At 44.2% G+C, this 17,392-nt stretch overlaps 1 protein-coding gene across 2 annotated transcripts; it reads right to left on the minus strand.

The window, feature by feature from the left end:
• Positions 1 to 137: 137 nt before the first annotated feature.
• Positions 138 to 7,833, minus strand: tbc1d20 (TBC1 domain family, member 20). Of its 2 annotated transcripts, none has more exons than XM_034138789.1 (8): positions 7,396 to 7,833; positions 6,970 to 7,155; positions 6,648 to 6,723; positions 5,419 to 5,605; positions 5,134 to 5,235; positions 4,128 to 4,269; positions 2,451 to 2,629; positions 138 to 2,237 (listed from the first exon to the last, which is right to left on the minus strand). In XM_034138789.1, exons 2-8 carry the CDS (start codon positions 7,036 to 7,038, stop codon positions 1,973 to 1,975), a joined length of 1,020 nt encoding a protein of 339 aa, XP_033994680.1. In that variant the 5' UTR covers positions 7,039 to 7,155; positions 7,396 to 7,833; the 3' UTR covers positions 138 to 1,972. The 2 variants fall into 2 exon arrangements, with proteins under 2 accessions (XP_033994680.1, XP_033994679.1); XM_034138788.1 differs by having other exon boundaries at positions 6,648 to 6,728.
• Positions 7,834 to 17,392: the final 9,559 nt, after the last annotated feature.

Below are 17,392 nucleotides of genomic sequence, written 5' to 3' on the forward strand. Positions count from 1 at the left end.
ACGTAAAATAAAGTAATATCTGGTTACAAATCAAATTAACGATTGTTGTGACTTATTTAAAGGGCTCAATAATGGTATTTGGCTGTAATCTCTTTAGTGCAAATGTTAATACCAGTCACAATACGTATGTTATCATGTGTGAGTCCAAGCAAGTGAACATTTTCAATATAGTTTATTAGCATTTTCTTGTACAACTATACATTAGTATTTATTATAACAAAATAAACATAAAAGGCAGATCAATCAATGAGTGCAATGACAGTAAATAAAAACCACTGAGTGCAGATACATGGTGCATTACAATGCTGCTGAATAACTACGCTCTGAGGCACCTCAGGGACATGTTCCAGGTCACCTTCATTTTTAGATCCCCTGCTCGCTGAATCACTGATGTACCACAAGTGCAGTAGACCACAACACAGGAATGGGATGCTTGGGAATTCAGTGCCTAATAAAGCAGATGCAACTTTCCTCAACATGTTACTTTAATGAGATGAGACACTTTTAGATGACTGGTTGTTGTGCCATATAATATAGGTGACCTAGAACCAAGTCAATAACTAGCCCCAATTCTCTATTTTAAATTGAAATGCTCTGACTAAATATTTGCTATGTATTTTTCTGATATTCTTAACTATTGAGCTGAGTGCCACACTACTGAAACCTAAACAACCCACCTATTACTTCATTATGTGATCGGATGAAATGATTGGAGCATTGGAATGAGCTGGACTGCCTCTGAAATGTGAATGCTACACTCAAGCAATCCAACTTACTAAATGGCATGTGTTAAAGCTAAATTGATGTTAAAAAACAAAAATAACTTGGACAGCGTTAATTCGAAGGCTGAGGTGCTTTTTTCCCCCTGACTTGAGCACCCTTAAAGTTGTAGTAAGGAAAGCACCCATTAAACCTTCTAAAGTGATTTTGTAAAAAATAATGCAGTCCTTGTTAACTTGTTACTTTTCTCATTGTACTTGCTGTTTATTCCAGATCTGATATTATCTGATGCCAATATTTGAAAGAGTGTATTGCTGAACTATAAGGAGAGATCTAAGTGAAGCAAGCATATAACGGTATACAACCAAACAATTAAGTGAGTAAATAATGGGAAAGCTCTACCATAACAATTTCTATATGGTTGATATTTTTCTTCATGGACTGTGAAGCGGATTTCCATTTTGGGGCATAATCATCTGCATTTTAAGATTCAAATGTGTAGGCTGCAATACATCTACTTTGATAAAACTGATAATGGGTATTGTTGACATGTTTTGTTGAGTACAAATTATTATTTGGACAACTTTGAAGGGAACAAAATGCCTGAAACATAATAAATAGGTGAACTTAAAAAGTGCCTGTTTGTCATGTCCTTATATTTATACAACTGCTATAGATTAAGAAACAGTACATTATAAGGATTCTATCAATCCTCTATTTGGTCTCAGTCCAGGTATCGGATAGATAACAAGTGCAGACACACACAGACACACACACACACACACACACACACACTCTCATACATTCACTCCAGCTCTATTAATTGGCAGCAGTTTCAAGTGTAGTGAGTCCAACAATATTTCAGCATATATCTCTGTGACTATAACTCAATAGCAGATTATCTTATTACCAAATATAAATACACTTCAATAATGACACTATCATTAATAGTTCTTAGAAAAAGAGTCTCTTCATTATAGCAGGATGAATGCTTCATTTGATAACACCAGCAATAATACTGGTGCGTGATCTTCAGGAGTCATAAAAAGGACCTTCAGATGGAGCCTTAGAAGTCCTGCATAGGATGTGAAGACACATCCTAGCAGATAACAGTAGCGTAAGACACTCCAGACAGTGTTATTGACTGTATTGTTCCTGCTTTCATTCATTCAAGTGTATTGGGAACAGACCCGCCAGCTGGATTCAGTCAAGGACCGGTATGTTGGAGCGTAGGAGGCGAAAGAGGAGCAGCTCAAGGAAACAAGTCCAGTTTGGGGGCCCACTGCAGGGCACTGTTGACCACGGCGAGGGCTGCAGCCCCTAAAGCCACCGTCAGACCCATGACAGCCAGGCGAACAAAGCGGCGTGCAGCTGAAGGTTGTGCCACCGTCACTACAGCGTTCGCAGCTGATCTCTCCAGGGCAGCCTGTTTCTGTTTGCGCCGGCGCCGGAGAACAGAGTCTGGCCGCTGCTGAGTTGACGCAAGGTCAAAGTCCTTAAAGGTAGAGGCTGCCATGCTTAGGAGGAAAAGAGACGGCACAAAGAGGGAGCAAGAGAGAGATAAAATAAAAGCGTTACTGAGGGAACAGTGAGCAACCAAGTTAAGAAGTGGAAGAAAGTGATTGTTATTATAAATAGTAACATTCATGTTTCAAAGTGTGAATGTAGTAGCAGAGAAATGAAAGGTAGCATCTGAAAACGCAAGCTGGAATCCCTAAGGAGTTTAGTACCTGTCATGCGAGGCGGCCTCTCTGGCCATTTCAGAGGGAGGGAACTGGACAAAGAGGTCTCCTGCCCGGCTGATGAGGGTCTCATATGGCAGATCCTGGGGAATCTGAGACAGCAGGTGATGAACCATGGCCATATCGCATTCACACTCAAAAACCTCCTCTTCCCTGTACAGTACGATCTGCAACCAATATCACAGTGAACAGGCAATTATCCACGATGAAGAAAACGTGTACACAATGAGCTTAGCTGTCCTTACCTGAATAATTACATTTATTCTACAAATATGTAATGTCAGAGATGGTCATGATATAGCTTATGCGAATTAAGTATTAATAGATTCTTTTTAATTGATAAGTTGCCCAAAGTCTTAAAATCACACCATAGGGAGAGGTCAACAATGTGTCCATATCTTGCCGGCCATGGCCAGTTCCCATTCTTGGGATCCAATAACAATATCATGCTCAAGCCGTTATCTGTGTTCCCCGGATACCCAGAGCCTCACACAAGAGGTTCATCTCAATGTCCCTCCTCGACTCCTCTCTCCCCCTCCTCCGGGACTTGACCCGGAAATCGATCAAGACATGCAATGTTTGAAGGACGTCCCAATCGCTGAAATGCACACAGAGGAGTCGAGGAGGGGTGAGGGAGGAGGCTTCCAGAGGAGACGAAAGGGAGGATACACGAGAGCAGACTACGCGGAAGTGTTTTCACTACTCGCGCATCAGAGCTCCGCCCCCAGCTGCACAGCCTCTGCTCACTGCAGCTGATCTTACCGTTAAAGGAGGATCAGAGTCATTAAAGTTTAAAGTGCTTCATTAAGAGTAAAATATATTACATCTCTTAAACAAATGAGGAGATCATACTCTATAAACACATTAAAGTGTGTGAAATATACTTACGAAATCAATAATAATGTTTTGATTATAAAATAATAACTTACAGTTCTTACTTGTGGTTTTTGATGCATGTGTGGTTGACCCACAGAACGTCAGACATTTAGGGTATATACAAATACGGGTAGCATAACTAATACTTATTTTAGTCATTTGTGTCTCTCTTCTGTAGGACAAATTAAATAACATCCAATACAAAAGTTGATCTGAAACAAGCTCAAATGCCATAATGAAATGAATCCATCAATTATTATTATTGTTATGATTATAATTATAACTTAAATTAAATGTTATACCTGGAGAAACAAATACAGGACCGAAAATAATACATAGAAAACTATCATAAAAGAGATGAATGGAAGAGATGGACGAAATCATTTCAATGAGAAATGAAAGAAAGACAGGGAAGTCCAGTGACAGGTGATAAAACTGCGCACACCAGAAGTAAAGGGCGTTGTTTATGGTGACGCTGGAGTGAACGAGGACATCCCAATTAATACGTGAGGACTCCTCTGTCACCTCCTCCTTTCCCTCACTCGCGTCCCTTCCTTGCGTCTTAGCTCCGCCTCCGTAGGACACGAGTGAGGGAAAGGAGGAGGTGAAATATTCAAGGAATGCGAAGTTGCAGATAAAAGAAAACCTCCCCAAAGTCTAAGTTTTGGTCTTGGACTCACACACAACATATGTAGCTCATATGAATGTTCTTACCAATAGTTGTATTAGCTTGTATTGCACTGTAAATTATAGAGCTTTTAATTGTGTAAAGGGGCAGATTTAACTCACCACAGCAGCAAAGTATATGGGCATCAATGGGTGGCAGGCCAGGAAGAAGTCATACAACCGGACAACATGGCGGAAGTCTGAAAGCACGTGGCCGAACCAGGTGATGAGCCAACTGAGAGCGAAGACTGTCCCCACCTCAGCCCTGAGAATCAATCAATACATGCCAGCGATCAACACGCAATCAGGCAATACAACTTTAAGGTGTGTTTGTGTGTTATAATTAATAATTAAAATGGTGCTTTCTGGAAGTGGCGGACACAGAAAGCTACAGTCATGTTAGCCCTCTAAGTGCCCCCCACTTAACCTGTGTTTCTAAGTCTTTACAGGCGTAACTGGAGCTGTCATAATAGGATCAGTATGTGTTAAATGCACCGTCATACTTCTCCTTCACTTACATCACCACCATATGATTTGAGATTAAACATTAATCATTGTGGTTTTATAACACTTGGAAGAAGATATCTCTAAAAAGGTGTGTCACAAAGGTGCATGCACAATTCACATTAACTACCAGCCTAGATACTGTGACCCTCCTGCTACCCTCTTGTCATGGCAGGATAAATATAGAACAAACTGCCTTGACAACTAAATGAACAAGCTTTTGAAACTAAATATATTCAATCAGGACAGCAGACACTGGTGGGAAAAATGTAGAGCAGATATAAATGTATCCCATTACACAACCACAGGGAAAGATGTGTAGGGTATGAAACGTTCAAATATTCTTATCATTCTGCCTAGATTATAACTGAGGTAACTTGTAAATTGTGTTTATATGGCACAATCAGTATCAGAATCAAATGTATTGCCAGGTACGTTTACACATACAAGGAATTCACCAGATAACTTGTATGTGTAAATGTACCTGGCAATAAACTTGATTCTGCTTCTGAAATGAAGTGGGTATCGATTTCTTATTTTGCAAAGTTTCATGCCCTCGAAGTAACCTCTTATGAGAGAATAATTTGCTTTGGTCTGTTATCACTAAAACAGCAGAGAGACTTACTGTTGCATGAAGTCATGCACCTCAGGGTTGACTCTTTCAATGATGGGCATCAAATAGTTAAGAATGTGTTTTGTGTTGTCCATGGTAGGATCCATGAAGTCCCTGAAAAAAAAGCATACAACAAAGAGCCTTTTTAGAGAGCACAATTGGACTATTGTTGTAAAAGGAGGAATAAGGGGAATAATTCCTTTGATTCTGACATGGGGTCACATAACAGAGAAAGCTAAACTGAGAAAATAGGTAGTAGAGTACAAAGATGCTGAATATGACGTATTTGGTATGCACCTGAGGTGATGGGTGGAGAGCTTTTCCACAAGAGCAGTTGCAAGGCGCTCTCCAAGGACCAATAGGAAGGTGACAACGATGTCATGGTATCCTTGGTAGTAGTGCAGCTGGGGATTGCGCTTCAGAACTACCAGGATGATGTCTATTAGTTCTTCTTGGAGACCCTCTCTCTGTTCATCTGGCATACCTGTACAAGGCCACCCAAAATAGATTAAAGTTGTTAATGCTAACATATACTGGGTGTGTATTTAACCAATGTAGAAAAGGTGCTTATTTTATTCTACCCTGCTTTAAAATAGGAGATAATGCAATCTAATGAGCATGAATCGCAACATGAATTATAATTGTACCTACTAGTCCAACCTGCCAGAAACATGAAGAATAAACAAACAAACAAATCCTCAACTTCCATCAATTAAACATAAAACCTAATTGGATCAAGTGCTTTAAGTATTATGGAACATTGTTATATTTATAGGACACTATTGAAAATAACAGTACACTATATTAACGCTGAGGTTTTTTCCTCCAAAACTAGCAATGACTGATTCTTCAATTCAATGTTTAAAGTCTGAACTCTTTGACTTCCACCTGATCACTGGCAGATTTCTCAGTTTGGCAGGTCAAACTTCACTGAAATCAGAGCTTTCTTTTGGACCAAAAATAGCATTTTGGGTGGAGATCCTTGAAGCTGAGCGTTAAATTGATAAATCTTGATTTGATTAGTTGAAATATTTATATATACAGTCTATGGTTGAAATACTAGTGAGATGGACAAGCAGAAATTCCAGTAGCGCTGAGTTTAAAAACAAATTCTGCACCCTCTTTTGGAATTCTGTCTTTTTGCCAAGATAAGTACAAGTAAAAGTCAAACTAACGTAGTACTTGCAAAGCTTTGACATGGAATTGAACTGTACTGAAGGATAGTACACTTAGATTTGCAAAGGCAAGTGGATGGTATGATGATTGGTATTAAAGTAAATCTAACAACACTAATTATCAACAAGTTCCAAATGAAAACAAGCCCCTCTGAGCAAATATGTAGTTTTCTGTCTGGTTCAAATCGTAAAGGAATTAACAGTATATTTAACACCTTCATGGTTAGATTTGTTGAACAGTACTGTTGAACAGCCTGATCGTGTGTGATGATCTATTTCAGTTTATGTAGGAATACACTAATAGCAGGGCTTTATGAACCACTTGTATGAGAAGGTATGTGTTCTACTGACCAGGTGGGAACCTCCGCAGAGATCGCTGGACATCCAACAGCACCTGGTTGTAGTCCTTGTTATCCTCCCGGTCTACCTTTTCTGGACAAGACATATTCAGGTTCAGGTTATTTATCTGTACTCGTCGGTATATTTGGTTTGCAGTAAAAGACAATCGTGACACACGTTTTAAACACTAGACATGTCACCATCAGCATTACCATAAAGTATGAAGGAGACTTTGCACCTAGGATGTATTTTTCATGCATAGTGAGAAAGGGAAGGTATTTGGGATGGCATAGCCGATATTGCTCTGTTTGTTGATATGTTGCTAACATGATACCTGGCTCTTGTTCCAAGACATGAGGAGGGACGTTGAGAAGGCGAGGCCAGACTTGACAGCGGATCTCATCGGTCAGCAGTCCTCCTTCACTGATAGCCATCCTTCTTAAAGCAGCAACATCCACTGGACTCACACTGAGGGCCTGTGTGATGTCCGCAATTTTCCTTTTCCGTTTGGTATCCCAGTCTGACACACGGAAAAAGAGAGTTAGCCTTTGCTTAACGTCACTGTAATCTTGAAACCGTTAAAGCTACTTGTACATGCAGCTAACGTAAGGTTAAGAGGGGCATTTAACCAACTCTAGCATGGGACACATGTGATCACGTTTTTTAAATCAATAGGTATCTAGAGTCTAGTTTCGATATGAATTCCCACAACATATGGTTGCCCTGAATGAAGAAAGCTAACGTTAACTTAGCGACTTACCATTGCCCTGTCTTCCATTCGCAGGTGACGAAGCCCCGTCCCTTCTGGATTTATTCATTTTCTCCACTTCTTGATAAGTCCTTGTTAGATTACATGACTTGCCATCCTTCTATCTTTGCCTCTCTAACCTGAATTTAGCCCTTCATGGCTACCAATGGGAAGCTAGCTATCTAATTAGCAAGGCCAGCCTCATACAAACACAACCAGATAGTTAGCAAGCTATTCAGTGCTAGCTAGTTATCAAGCTAACACTACTCTGCTCTGGTTCCGAGACTGCTATTTTCAGCCACACTGCCATTATTATTCAGACTTCAGATAAAGCTGTAAACAATAAGGAAACGCCGCTTAAGCAATACAGTTTACACCGCTGACAGTGCTGCATGTTTACATTGACGGAAACGACCAATAGGATACATCAGCTTTAGCTAGCCTCCCTAGTCAGCCTGAATGATGACGTAGCGTCAAGACGATGGGACGTGACGAGGAGGAGATGCTACCTCAATAAAGTTAAGGAGGTATATTTTAAAATTGTACACACAATATATCCCGCAAAAAAGACACTGCAACGATTTGGACTTGATATTGAATATTCCTGTACATTTTGTAATCTACAAGAAGAGACTATTGGCCATTTATTTTATGAATGCTTGTATTGTAGAATATTGTGGTATGATAATGTTTTATTAGGAAAAAGACGGGACAAAAGGTTCAACTGCAGGACAAACAACTTGTACTTCAGGGATGATGGTATGGATGCAGATGTTGTCTTTTTTGTGCAGTTAATTGTATTTGTAGGGAAATGTCATATCCATAAAAAGAAATGGGCTGACTCCAAACCACATTTTGAAAATGTGTATCAAGTATGTAAACAATATAATTAGCACTATTAAAACATTAGGAATAAGAAGGCAATCAAAACTAATTTGATATTTAAAAAATATTGAATCTGAAGTATCAAAATGTATTTTTCTTTCCTTTTTTCTTTATTTACTGTATAATGTCTTGTTGCTTTGTATGTCTGCCCCTAGACTGTGTCTGTTGTATGTCAAATGTATGATGTTCATGTATGATAATTGAATAGATGAATACAATACAAAAATACAAAAGGAGGAGATGCTACCTTCCAGACTGTATGATAATAATAATAATAATAATAATAATAATAATAATAATAATAATAATAATAATAATAATAACAACAATAATAGTAATAATAATAACAATTTACAAAATTAAATGATTAAATGATTACACATCAACAATTATTAACAACTATAACTACAATTATAACGAATGATTATAATTAGGAAATCATTTGATTTGTTGATAGACACATAAGAACTTTTTATAGTTGATTGATTTATCTTTCAATGACTGATTGGTTTACCTTAATTGAGTATTTGATTTGTCTCCTACCTAATTGGACCTACTGGACTTCATTCCAGTCAGTGCCATAAATTGCACTGTTTTCTGACCTGAGGTTGTACCAAGGAACTGTCCTTGCGAACCAACACTTTGACCTTCGACGTATGCTCAACAGGTGATGTCAGTTTCAGGTGGGTTTTGAGAAACACTCAAATATTAAATAAAGCTCACTAATAGTTGGTTGGTATAGCAGATTAGTCCTGTAGATATGTGGTTAATTTTAGCACCAATTTTTCTTTATTGTTCCAGTGTCTATTTAAAGCCAGCAGTGGCGGCTCCAGAGTATTTTTGTTGGGTAATCTATGGTAGGGCTAACCCATACAGTGGTGGGGCTCAAGTCAGTATTTGCAATGTAATTACATACACGCTATATCGCCCCCCTTGACAGTGAAACGCCACGCGTGAGGTTTAGATTATTTCCCTGTCTCAATCCAAATTGAACTGTATGAAATAAAAAGGCACATTTGTCTTGTAGTAAATAAAAAGGGCGACCTGGAGCCAATCCTGCAATTTCCCCACAGGCGAAAGAGTTGACATGCTGAAGACCCAACCCCTGCAGGGGGGTCTGGGGGATTTCCCCCCAGGAGATTTTTTGAAATACTAACATAAAATACACATTCTGGTACTCTCTTGAGAAGACAAATAAATAAATCTATTACTACACATTTAAAAAAATGATTACCATTTTAGTTGTTGGTTACTTTGTTCTGAAAGCTGAACCTGCTGCTCCTCACAGATGCCCCTTTCACACCAACGCAACTCCGGTTCAAGCTCCGTGCTAGAGCTTTTCTGGTTCAGAACCGGTTCTTCGGTTTAGCGCCGGCTCTTTTCACACCGCTCAGAGCCCGACTGGTGCTGCCGCTGCTGCGTCATGACGTCACAGTTTACGTCGCTGAGTTTCTCCCCAACGCCGGAGCTCACCTCACAACAACAACGGGCCGGGGACTGCGTCGGGTCGACGATCGTGTTGCTTTTAATCATACGAAGCCAGATTAAATTAAATAACGACTTCTCCAACCTTATACTTTTCTCCAGAGTGCCGTGGTTCATTGTTTATTAATGTGTTTCAGCGGCATTTACCGACCGCTGCTGGCTGCTCTTCAACGGGAGTGTATTCTCCCGTTAGCTCCGGGTTAGCTCACACGGCTCTAAAGTATTCACTGTCTGACTGTCACACAAGCAGCTGATACATATCCCCAGTTCCCCTTAAGTGAATGTGTGTCAGTCTGAATTGACGCTGTTTGGCATCACAACGCTGTTATGAAAGTTTCTCTGGTATAACATGGGTGATGTTAGTGTAAGCATTGGGTTGAGAGGTCATGTGCTGTGAGCATGCGCAGTCGGGGCTAGAGTGGTGTGTGACATGTGTGTGACTCGACGTTAATAAACGGAGGCATCTGTGACGCTCCAAAAAGTACTAAGTTCCTGAGTTCTTGTTACACAGAAGTATTCTTGAAGCCTTAACACCTCGGACGTTACATTGGTGGCAGCGGTATCGGAGTGTGTTTTATCTGCTCTTGGATTTTTCTTTTCTGTGGACAATTACTGGACTTTCTGGTCGGCTCTGCTGGCTAGCTGTGCTAACGGTGCTAGCGTCGAAGCGTCATGTTCGGAGGAATGAAGGGAGACGGCGATATGGAAGACGATTATAACGGATGTACTGCTGCTTGGACTGGTTCTGTGAGTAGTGATATTAGAGTGGAGCTGCCGCCGATGTTTAGGGGCGACGGCCAGAGGCAGTTCGCTACGTGGATAAGACAGTTTGAAGCCGCTGTTCGTGCTCAGACGAGGGGTGCGAGGGGCACGAGCTACGCAGCTACCTTGCTGAACATTCTACCTACCAGACTGGACAGTGCAGCTTTCCTACTGTGGGACAGTTTACCGGCAGATGTGCAGGGTGATTACGAACGTGTGAAGGAGAAGCTGGCGGCAGCTTTTGGCCAGAGACAGTTCCTGCTTTATTTCCAGACGTGTGTATCTGCACGGCCCCGCCAGGCGAACGAGTGTTTGGAGGTGTATGCGGCGGACATTTCCAGACTCGTGGCTGAGGCGTTTCCCGATTATGACCGCGCTGCAGTAAATGGTGAGAAATTCAGACGTTTTTTGGCTGGCCTTGATCCTGCACTTCAAGCAAAATGCCATGAACAGGGGGCGACTGATATGGAGGAGGCGTTGATAATTGCTGGGCGTTGTGAGCGGGCCAGGCAGGCAATGAGGTCGAACACGCCTGGTTTGCCCTACTGTCCTCCGCATCCTGCTGTTGTTGCAGCCCTAAATTCACCGTCGGCTGGTGTTTTCGACTGTAAGGCTAATACCACGGATAAGCTCATAAATGTGGTTGAACGCCTCACCTTGAAGGTGGACAACTTACAGACTGAGGTAAAAGGCTTGAGAGCGCATAACCGTGGAGCTGAGAATGGCAGAGGGAGCTCCGCCTTGACCTGGGATCGTCAGCAGGACCAAGTGGAGCAGAGGGTGCACCGGCGTGCCTGCCACTGTGACTGTGGCGGGTTTGGTTGCAGATCTACCACCGGTGATTCCCACAGGGACGACCGCAGCAGGGGCCGTTCTCCTCAGCGCAGACCGCAGGATGGTTTTGGTGCCAGGGAATGGTCTCCACGTGAGCGGGGAACCCGAGACACCTCTGCGGACTTCTCACCGCGACGACCGGGCAGCGATGTCCCGCAAGGACCACACAGCCCTGGGGAACGTCAGCCAGGGCGTGGAGTGAGGTTTTTGTCTCCCTCTCGGCGGTCACCATCTCCATCCTCACACGGACGGCTGCAGGGAAACTTCCAGTGACTGGCGTCGAGACCCAGATGCCGGTTTCACCACTACAGGGTCAAATGGACTATTCTGCTGGGAAAGCGCCTGCTCGTGCATTGGACTCTTGTTCTGTGGGTGAGTCTAAGCCCACAGCCTATGTTAGAGGACTTGTTGAGGGTGTTGACGTTACTGTTTTGATTGACTCTGGGTCCAATGTTTCACTTATTTCTGAGGACTTCAGAATGTCCACGTCTGCCTTACGTAAACGTGTGCTAAATACCCAGTACACTTTTTCACGCACAGTAAATGGTCAATTGTTGGACACTCTGGGTACTGTGACTCTTCCCATACAGTTGGGGGGCAAACATTGGGAGCAGGCTGTGCATGTAGTGCGAGGGGCAACACAAGCTATTCTGCTGGGGTTTGATTTCATGTTGCAGGCTCGAGCTGTTATGGATGTTGGTCGTGGTCTGCTTCACCTGGGGGATGTTGATATTCCTCTCATGCATGCCACAGATTTCATACCAGAATGTTGTTACATCTCTATGTCTGTTGATGCTATTATTCCCCCTTTCAGTGAAATGATTGTCCCAGTTAATGTGAATATTCCCCGTACTGCTGGTCTGCCCATTGACTCTTTCTTAGGCTACCTGGAGCCTGAGGTGCGTGATAACGTGGGACTTGTGATTGCACGTACAGTTGCACCGGTGAAGAATGGATGCACTGTGGCAAGGCTGCTCAACCCGACAGAGAAGGAGTTAAAGCTGCACACCGGTTCCCATTTAGGTGTGTTGCACCATGTTAAGGCCTGTGATCTACTCACCCCCGCTGAGGTTTTCCCCTCTCAGCAGGGGGCTACCCCTCTGCCGGATGTGGCTGGTTTCCCGTTGTCTGCTGAACAGAGACTGCAGCTGCAGGCCTTGATGGGGAAACACCAAGGGGTGTTCGGCTCTGGGAAGGGCAGAACAGGAAACACCGGTCTGATCAAACACCAATAGAGAGGGTTGTGTTTTCTGACACTTGGTGAGTTCCCTGGAACACCGGGGACACATATTCATGTATAAAAGACGTACAAAAGTGCATTTTGCATGATAGGTCCCCTTTAAAGGGGCCTTATTATGCTTTTTGGGTTTCCCCTTTCCTGTAGTGTGTTATTTATCTTTGGTGCATGTAAATAGTCTGTAAGCATTCAAATCCCAAAGTTCCATCCAAAGGGAGTTTTTTTCTACCACACACTCGCCTGAAACACCTCGATTCCTTTGTTAACTCCCGAATCATAGTGACATCACTATGTAACAATTGCTAGTGCTCTAACACATTGTATTTGATTGACCAAGGGTTGGGACATCTCTAAGCGGTTGAGCAATAATGACAGAGCCAGCTAACCAATCAGAGCCGACTTGGCTTTGGTTTCATACCAGACCTTTTTGAACACTAAAGCATGGACACAAATACAATTCTGAATCTCAAAATTAGTATAATAGGGCCCCTTTAAAGTAGCATTACAGATAAAAAGAGGTTTTATAGTTAAACCTGGTACTATTGGATACCACAAGCTTTTTTCACTAAACCCTAAAATAAATCTGTATCTGCTGTTTTCAGTTACTCTGTTTGATTTCATTGCGTTCACATGATGGACTTCAGCTGAGAAAAACGGAAGGAGATAGGCAGACAGGTTCAGCGCCTGTTGGAGGATGACATAATTGAAGAGAGTTGTAGCCCGTGGTCCGCCCCAGTGGTCCTCGTCAGGAAAAAGAACAACACATGGCGATTCTGCGTGGATTACAGGGGACTCAACTCTGTGACAATAAAGGATTCTCATCCACTGCCACGGGTGGATGACACATTGGACGCATTGGCGGGGGCCTCCTGGTTCAGCACCTTGGACTTTTCTGACGGTTACTGGCAGGTGGAAATGGCTGAGGAGGACCGCGAAAAGACAGCATTCACCACTGGCCAGGGCCTATACCAGTTCAAATCCATGCCTATGGGTCTAACCAATGCACCCGCTACCTTCCAGAGGGTTATGGAGCTGGTGTTAAGGGGGCTGCCATGGCACATCTGCATGGTGTATCTTGACGATATACTAATTTACAGTAGTTCGTTTGAGGCCCACATGTCTGCTTTGGAGGAGGTCTTCATTCGGATTGGGGCAGCTGGGCTTAGATTGAACGCCAGGAAGTGCCATCTTGCCCGTGATCATGTGGTATTCCTTGGTCACGTCGTCTCCGCCGGGGGGCTTCGTCCTGACCCCCGTAACACAGATAAGGTGAAGACTTGGCCAGTTCCACGGTCCGCTACAGAGGTGCGTGCTTTTCTGGGTCTCTGCTCTTATTATAGGAGGTTTGTGAGGAGTTTTGCCCAGCGTGCTGCCCCCCTCAACCATCTGACAGGGAAGGATGTCCCTTTTCAGTGGACGGCGGATTGCCAGGGGGCATTTGAGTTTTTGCGGGATGGTCTTTGTGCCGAACCTATCATGTGTCACCCGGACTTCACCAAGAGTTTCGTGCTGGGTACAGATGCTTCGCAGATTGCTGTGGGGGCTGTGCTGTCACAAGAAGTGGATGGCCTGGAGAGAGTGGTGGCCTACGCTAGTCGCTCCCTCACAGCAGCTGAACGGCGTTGGTCCACCTACGACAGGGAGCTGTGGGCGATAGTGTGGGCAGTGCGTAATTTCAGGCATTACTTGGGTTTTCTCCCCTTCACAATTATCACAGATCATCAACCTTTGTTGGGTCTGCGACGACTTCAGGTTGACAATGACAGGACGGGGCGTCGTAGCCGTTGGGCTCTGGAGCTGGACCCATACGACTGGATGATTGTGCACAAGAGTGGGGCCAAACACACAAATGCAGATGCCCTTTCACGCAGGCCTGACACCACTGAAGCTTTGGAGAACTCAGGCAGTCTCGATGCCACATCCGCTCCCTTGAGTACAATTCTCCCTGGCGCTGGGGACAGTGGTCCTAGTGATGTGTGTGCTGTGGGCACTCCTGCCACGGCCCAAGCCCAGGGACCGATTTCAGGACCTCCTTCTCCTGACTCAGGGTCTTCAGTGGACCAGACCCTAATCTTCACTCTGTCACATGATGGCTCCGGTATTAGGGAGCTCCAGCAAAAGGATGCAGACATCGGACAAGTTTTGGCCTGGCTGGAGCATGGCCAACGGCCCCCCTAGATGGAGGTTAAAAGATGCTAGTCGGGGTGTGAAGAGACTTTGGCATGAGTTTCCCCGGCTGACTTTTGTGGAGGGACTTTTATGTAGAGTTGTTTGGCTGTCTGAGGCAGGGCAGTCTACTCAGGTTGTTGTTCCTGCTGTCTTAGTTCCAGAGGTCCTGGGACACTTGCATGGTGCTCCACTGACTGCTCACCTGGCGTATGATCGCGTTTTGGCACGCGCAAGAAGTGTGTGCTATTGGGCCTCCATGCACAGTGACATTCGTTCGTGGTGTGACCAATGTTATGCCTGTCAGAGAAGGAAGTCCCCGGTGCCTAAACACCATGCCCCCATGAGAACTTCACATGCAGTTAGACCTTTCCCAGCGGGGTGGCGGCTGACATACTGGAGTTGCCGGTCACATCAAAAGGCAACCGGTATGTGTTGGTTGTTGAGGACTATTTCACAAAATTTGTAAATCTGTATGCCATCCCCGATCAAAAAGCCCCGACGGTCGCGGAGTGTCTCTTCCAGAACTACATCTTGGAGCATGGGGTAATGGAAACTCTGCACACTGATATGGGCAGACAGTTCGAATCAGATGTTGTGAGGCATTTGTGCGGCGTGTTAGGTGTGAAGAAGACGCCACACCACGCCTTACAATCCGAAGTCTGATGGCATGGTAGAGAGGTTTAATAGGACACTTATCGATCAGTTGGCGAATCTCTTCTATCATGTGAGGGGGGAGTGGGACTCTTTTCTGTCACAGGTCGCATTTGCGTACAATACCAGTGTACATTCCAGCACAGGGCTTCACGCCGTATTTCTCACGCATGGCAGGGAGGCCAGGACTCCTGTGGATGTTTTACTGGGTCCAAAGCGGGATGATCTGGTGCAGGGTCCCCGGGAAGACTTTGCTGGTTCCCTTCTCAGACGCTTGGACACGGCGTTTGATCAGACAAGGGATAACAATTTTTGCTGCAAGCAGCAAACAGAAGTCGTACTATGACGCCAGAGTGAGGCACGACCCGTATGAAGTCGGGGATTTGGTGTGGTTAAATGATCCCACTGAGAGCCGCCGTAAACTGGCTCCCCACTGGAAGGGGCCTTATCTGGTGCAGAGGCGAATGGATAGGGGTGATGAAGTGGGGGTCACGTACCAACTAAGTAGCCCGTTTGGGGATGAAGCCTCTCTCCAAACTGTCCATTACGACAGACTACGGCGATACAACCTGCCGGTAGCCTTTCCCTTGGAGGGACCATCAAGGTCTCTCTTACACCTTTCTCAGCCTCTTCCGTTGCAAGATGCAGTCTCCCCACAGAGCTCTGGACGCTTGAGGTTTTCCGATGGGGAAAGTGGCTGTGATCTTGGGCCGGGTTCTGGGGCTGGTGATTCGGTGTCCCGGGCTGGGAGGTTAGCGCGGCCTCCTGTCCGATTTTTGGACTTTGTTATGGGCTGAATGACTGGTGGTTACGTGCTTGTGTGATTATTTTCTCCTGTGTATTCTATGCTGCATAATTGGTTTTTTTCATGTTTCGAGTGTGCAGGACAGGGGAATAAGTTATGTCATACCTAGTTTGATGTTTTATTTGGGCTGTGGATGTGTTTTGTTTGTCATTGTTTTTATTCAAAGATTTTTTTTCGAATGTACGTCATGCCTGCATGTATTATTCTGCGGGGTAGTGTGTGGTTTGTTATGTTTTTGGGGTTTTTCGTGGTTGTATTGTTTTTTTTATGTTTTGTTGTGTTTTCACCATGTGTGTGGAAATGGGGACATTTCTTTCAGTAAGGGGGGACGCATGTAAGCATTGGGTTGAGAGGTCATGTGCTGTGAGCATGCGCAGTCGGGGCTAGAGTGGTGTGTGACATGTGTGTGACTCGACGTTAATAAACGGAGGCATCTGTGACGCTCCAAAAAGTACTAAGTTCCTGAGTTCTTGTTACACAGAAGTATTCTTGAAGCCTTAACACCTCGGACGTTACATTAGCATAGCAACCGAAGCTAAACTGACTACTTGCTAAGCAGTTTTCTACAGGCACTTTTTACCGGCGTATTTTTCATTATGATTCTACTTGTGATAGTCGGACATGACAACCTGTGCAGCCCATGTATTGATTCCATCCGATAGCTGCTATAATAACAAACAACACGTCTGCCTGCTCTCCACAATGATCAATAACAGCGAACGGATGGTCAAAGTAAGGTACAAATAAACAGAATCACACGAAGCCTGGTTAGTGTTGCCTGACTTTATAAAGCGTGTTTTTTTTAACAAGTGTGTGGTTGCGTTCTCGTCACTTTGCTCAGCACTACTGCTTGTTACAACTTTTATTTGCCGTACTCGCCTTAACTGTTAGCTCAGGTTAATCTCGCCCCCCTCCGATGTACGCGTGACGTATGCGGTTCTTGCTTCTAGACGGACAACTTTTTGGTGCTCGAAACGAACCGGATTCCGGAGCTATGACGCTGCTCCGCTGCGGTGTGAACAGGAAAACCCGGTGCTTTTCAAGCACCAGCACCGAACCGGCCCTGAAACACCGTTGGTGTGAAAGGGGTAAGAGAGAAGAGGGAAGAGGCTGTGTGAATTACTTTACATTGTGGATAAGGGTGGATAGCCCCCATTGTTCTGTGTGTCAAAATGAAAGAC

The sequence above is a fragment of the Trematomus bernacchii genome, unplaced genomic scaffold (genome assembly GCF_902827165.1).
Source record: "Trematomus bernacchii unplaced genomic scaffold, fTreBer1.1, whole genome shotgun sequence".
NCBI classification, from domain to species: domain Eukaryota; kingdom Metazoa; phylum Chordata; class Actinopteri; order Perciformes; family Nototheniidae; genus Trematomus; species Trematomus bernacchii.

Excerpts from the sequence above, each read along its gene's own strand:
- tbc1d20 (XM_034138788.1), bottom strand. The coding sequence starts at position 7,453 with ATGAATAAATCCAGAAGGGACGGGGCTTCGTCACCTGCGAATGGAAGA. Across the intron at positions 5,236-5,418 it reads CTCTCCACCCATCACCTCAG|GGACTTCATGGATCCTACCA; the intron begins GTGCATACCAAA and ends CTTTTTTTTCAG. Across the intron at positions 2,630-4,127 it reads CCATATACTTTGCTGCTGTG|ATCGTACTGTACAGGGAAGA; the intron begins GTGAGTTAAATC and ends TATTGGTTGCAG.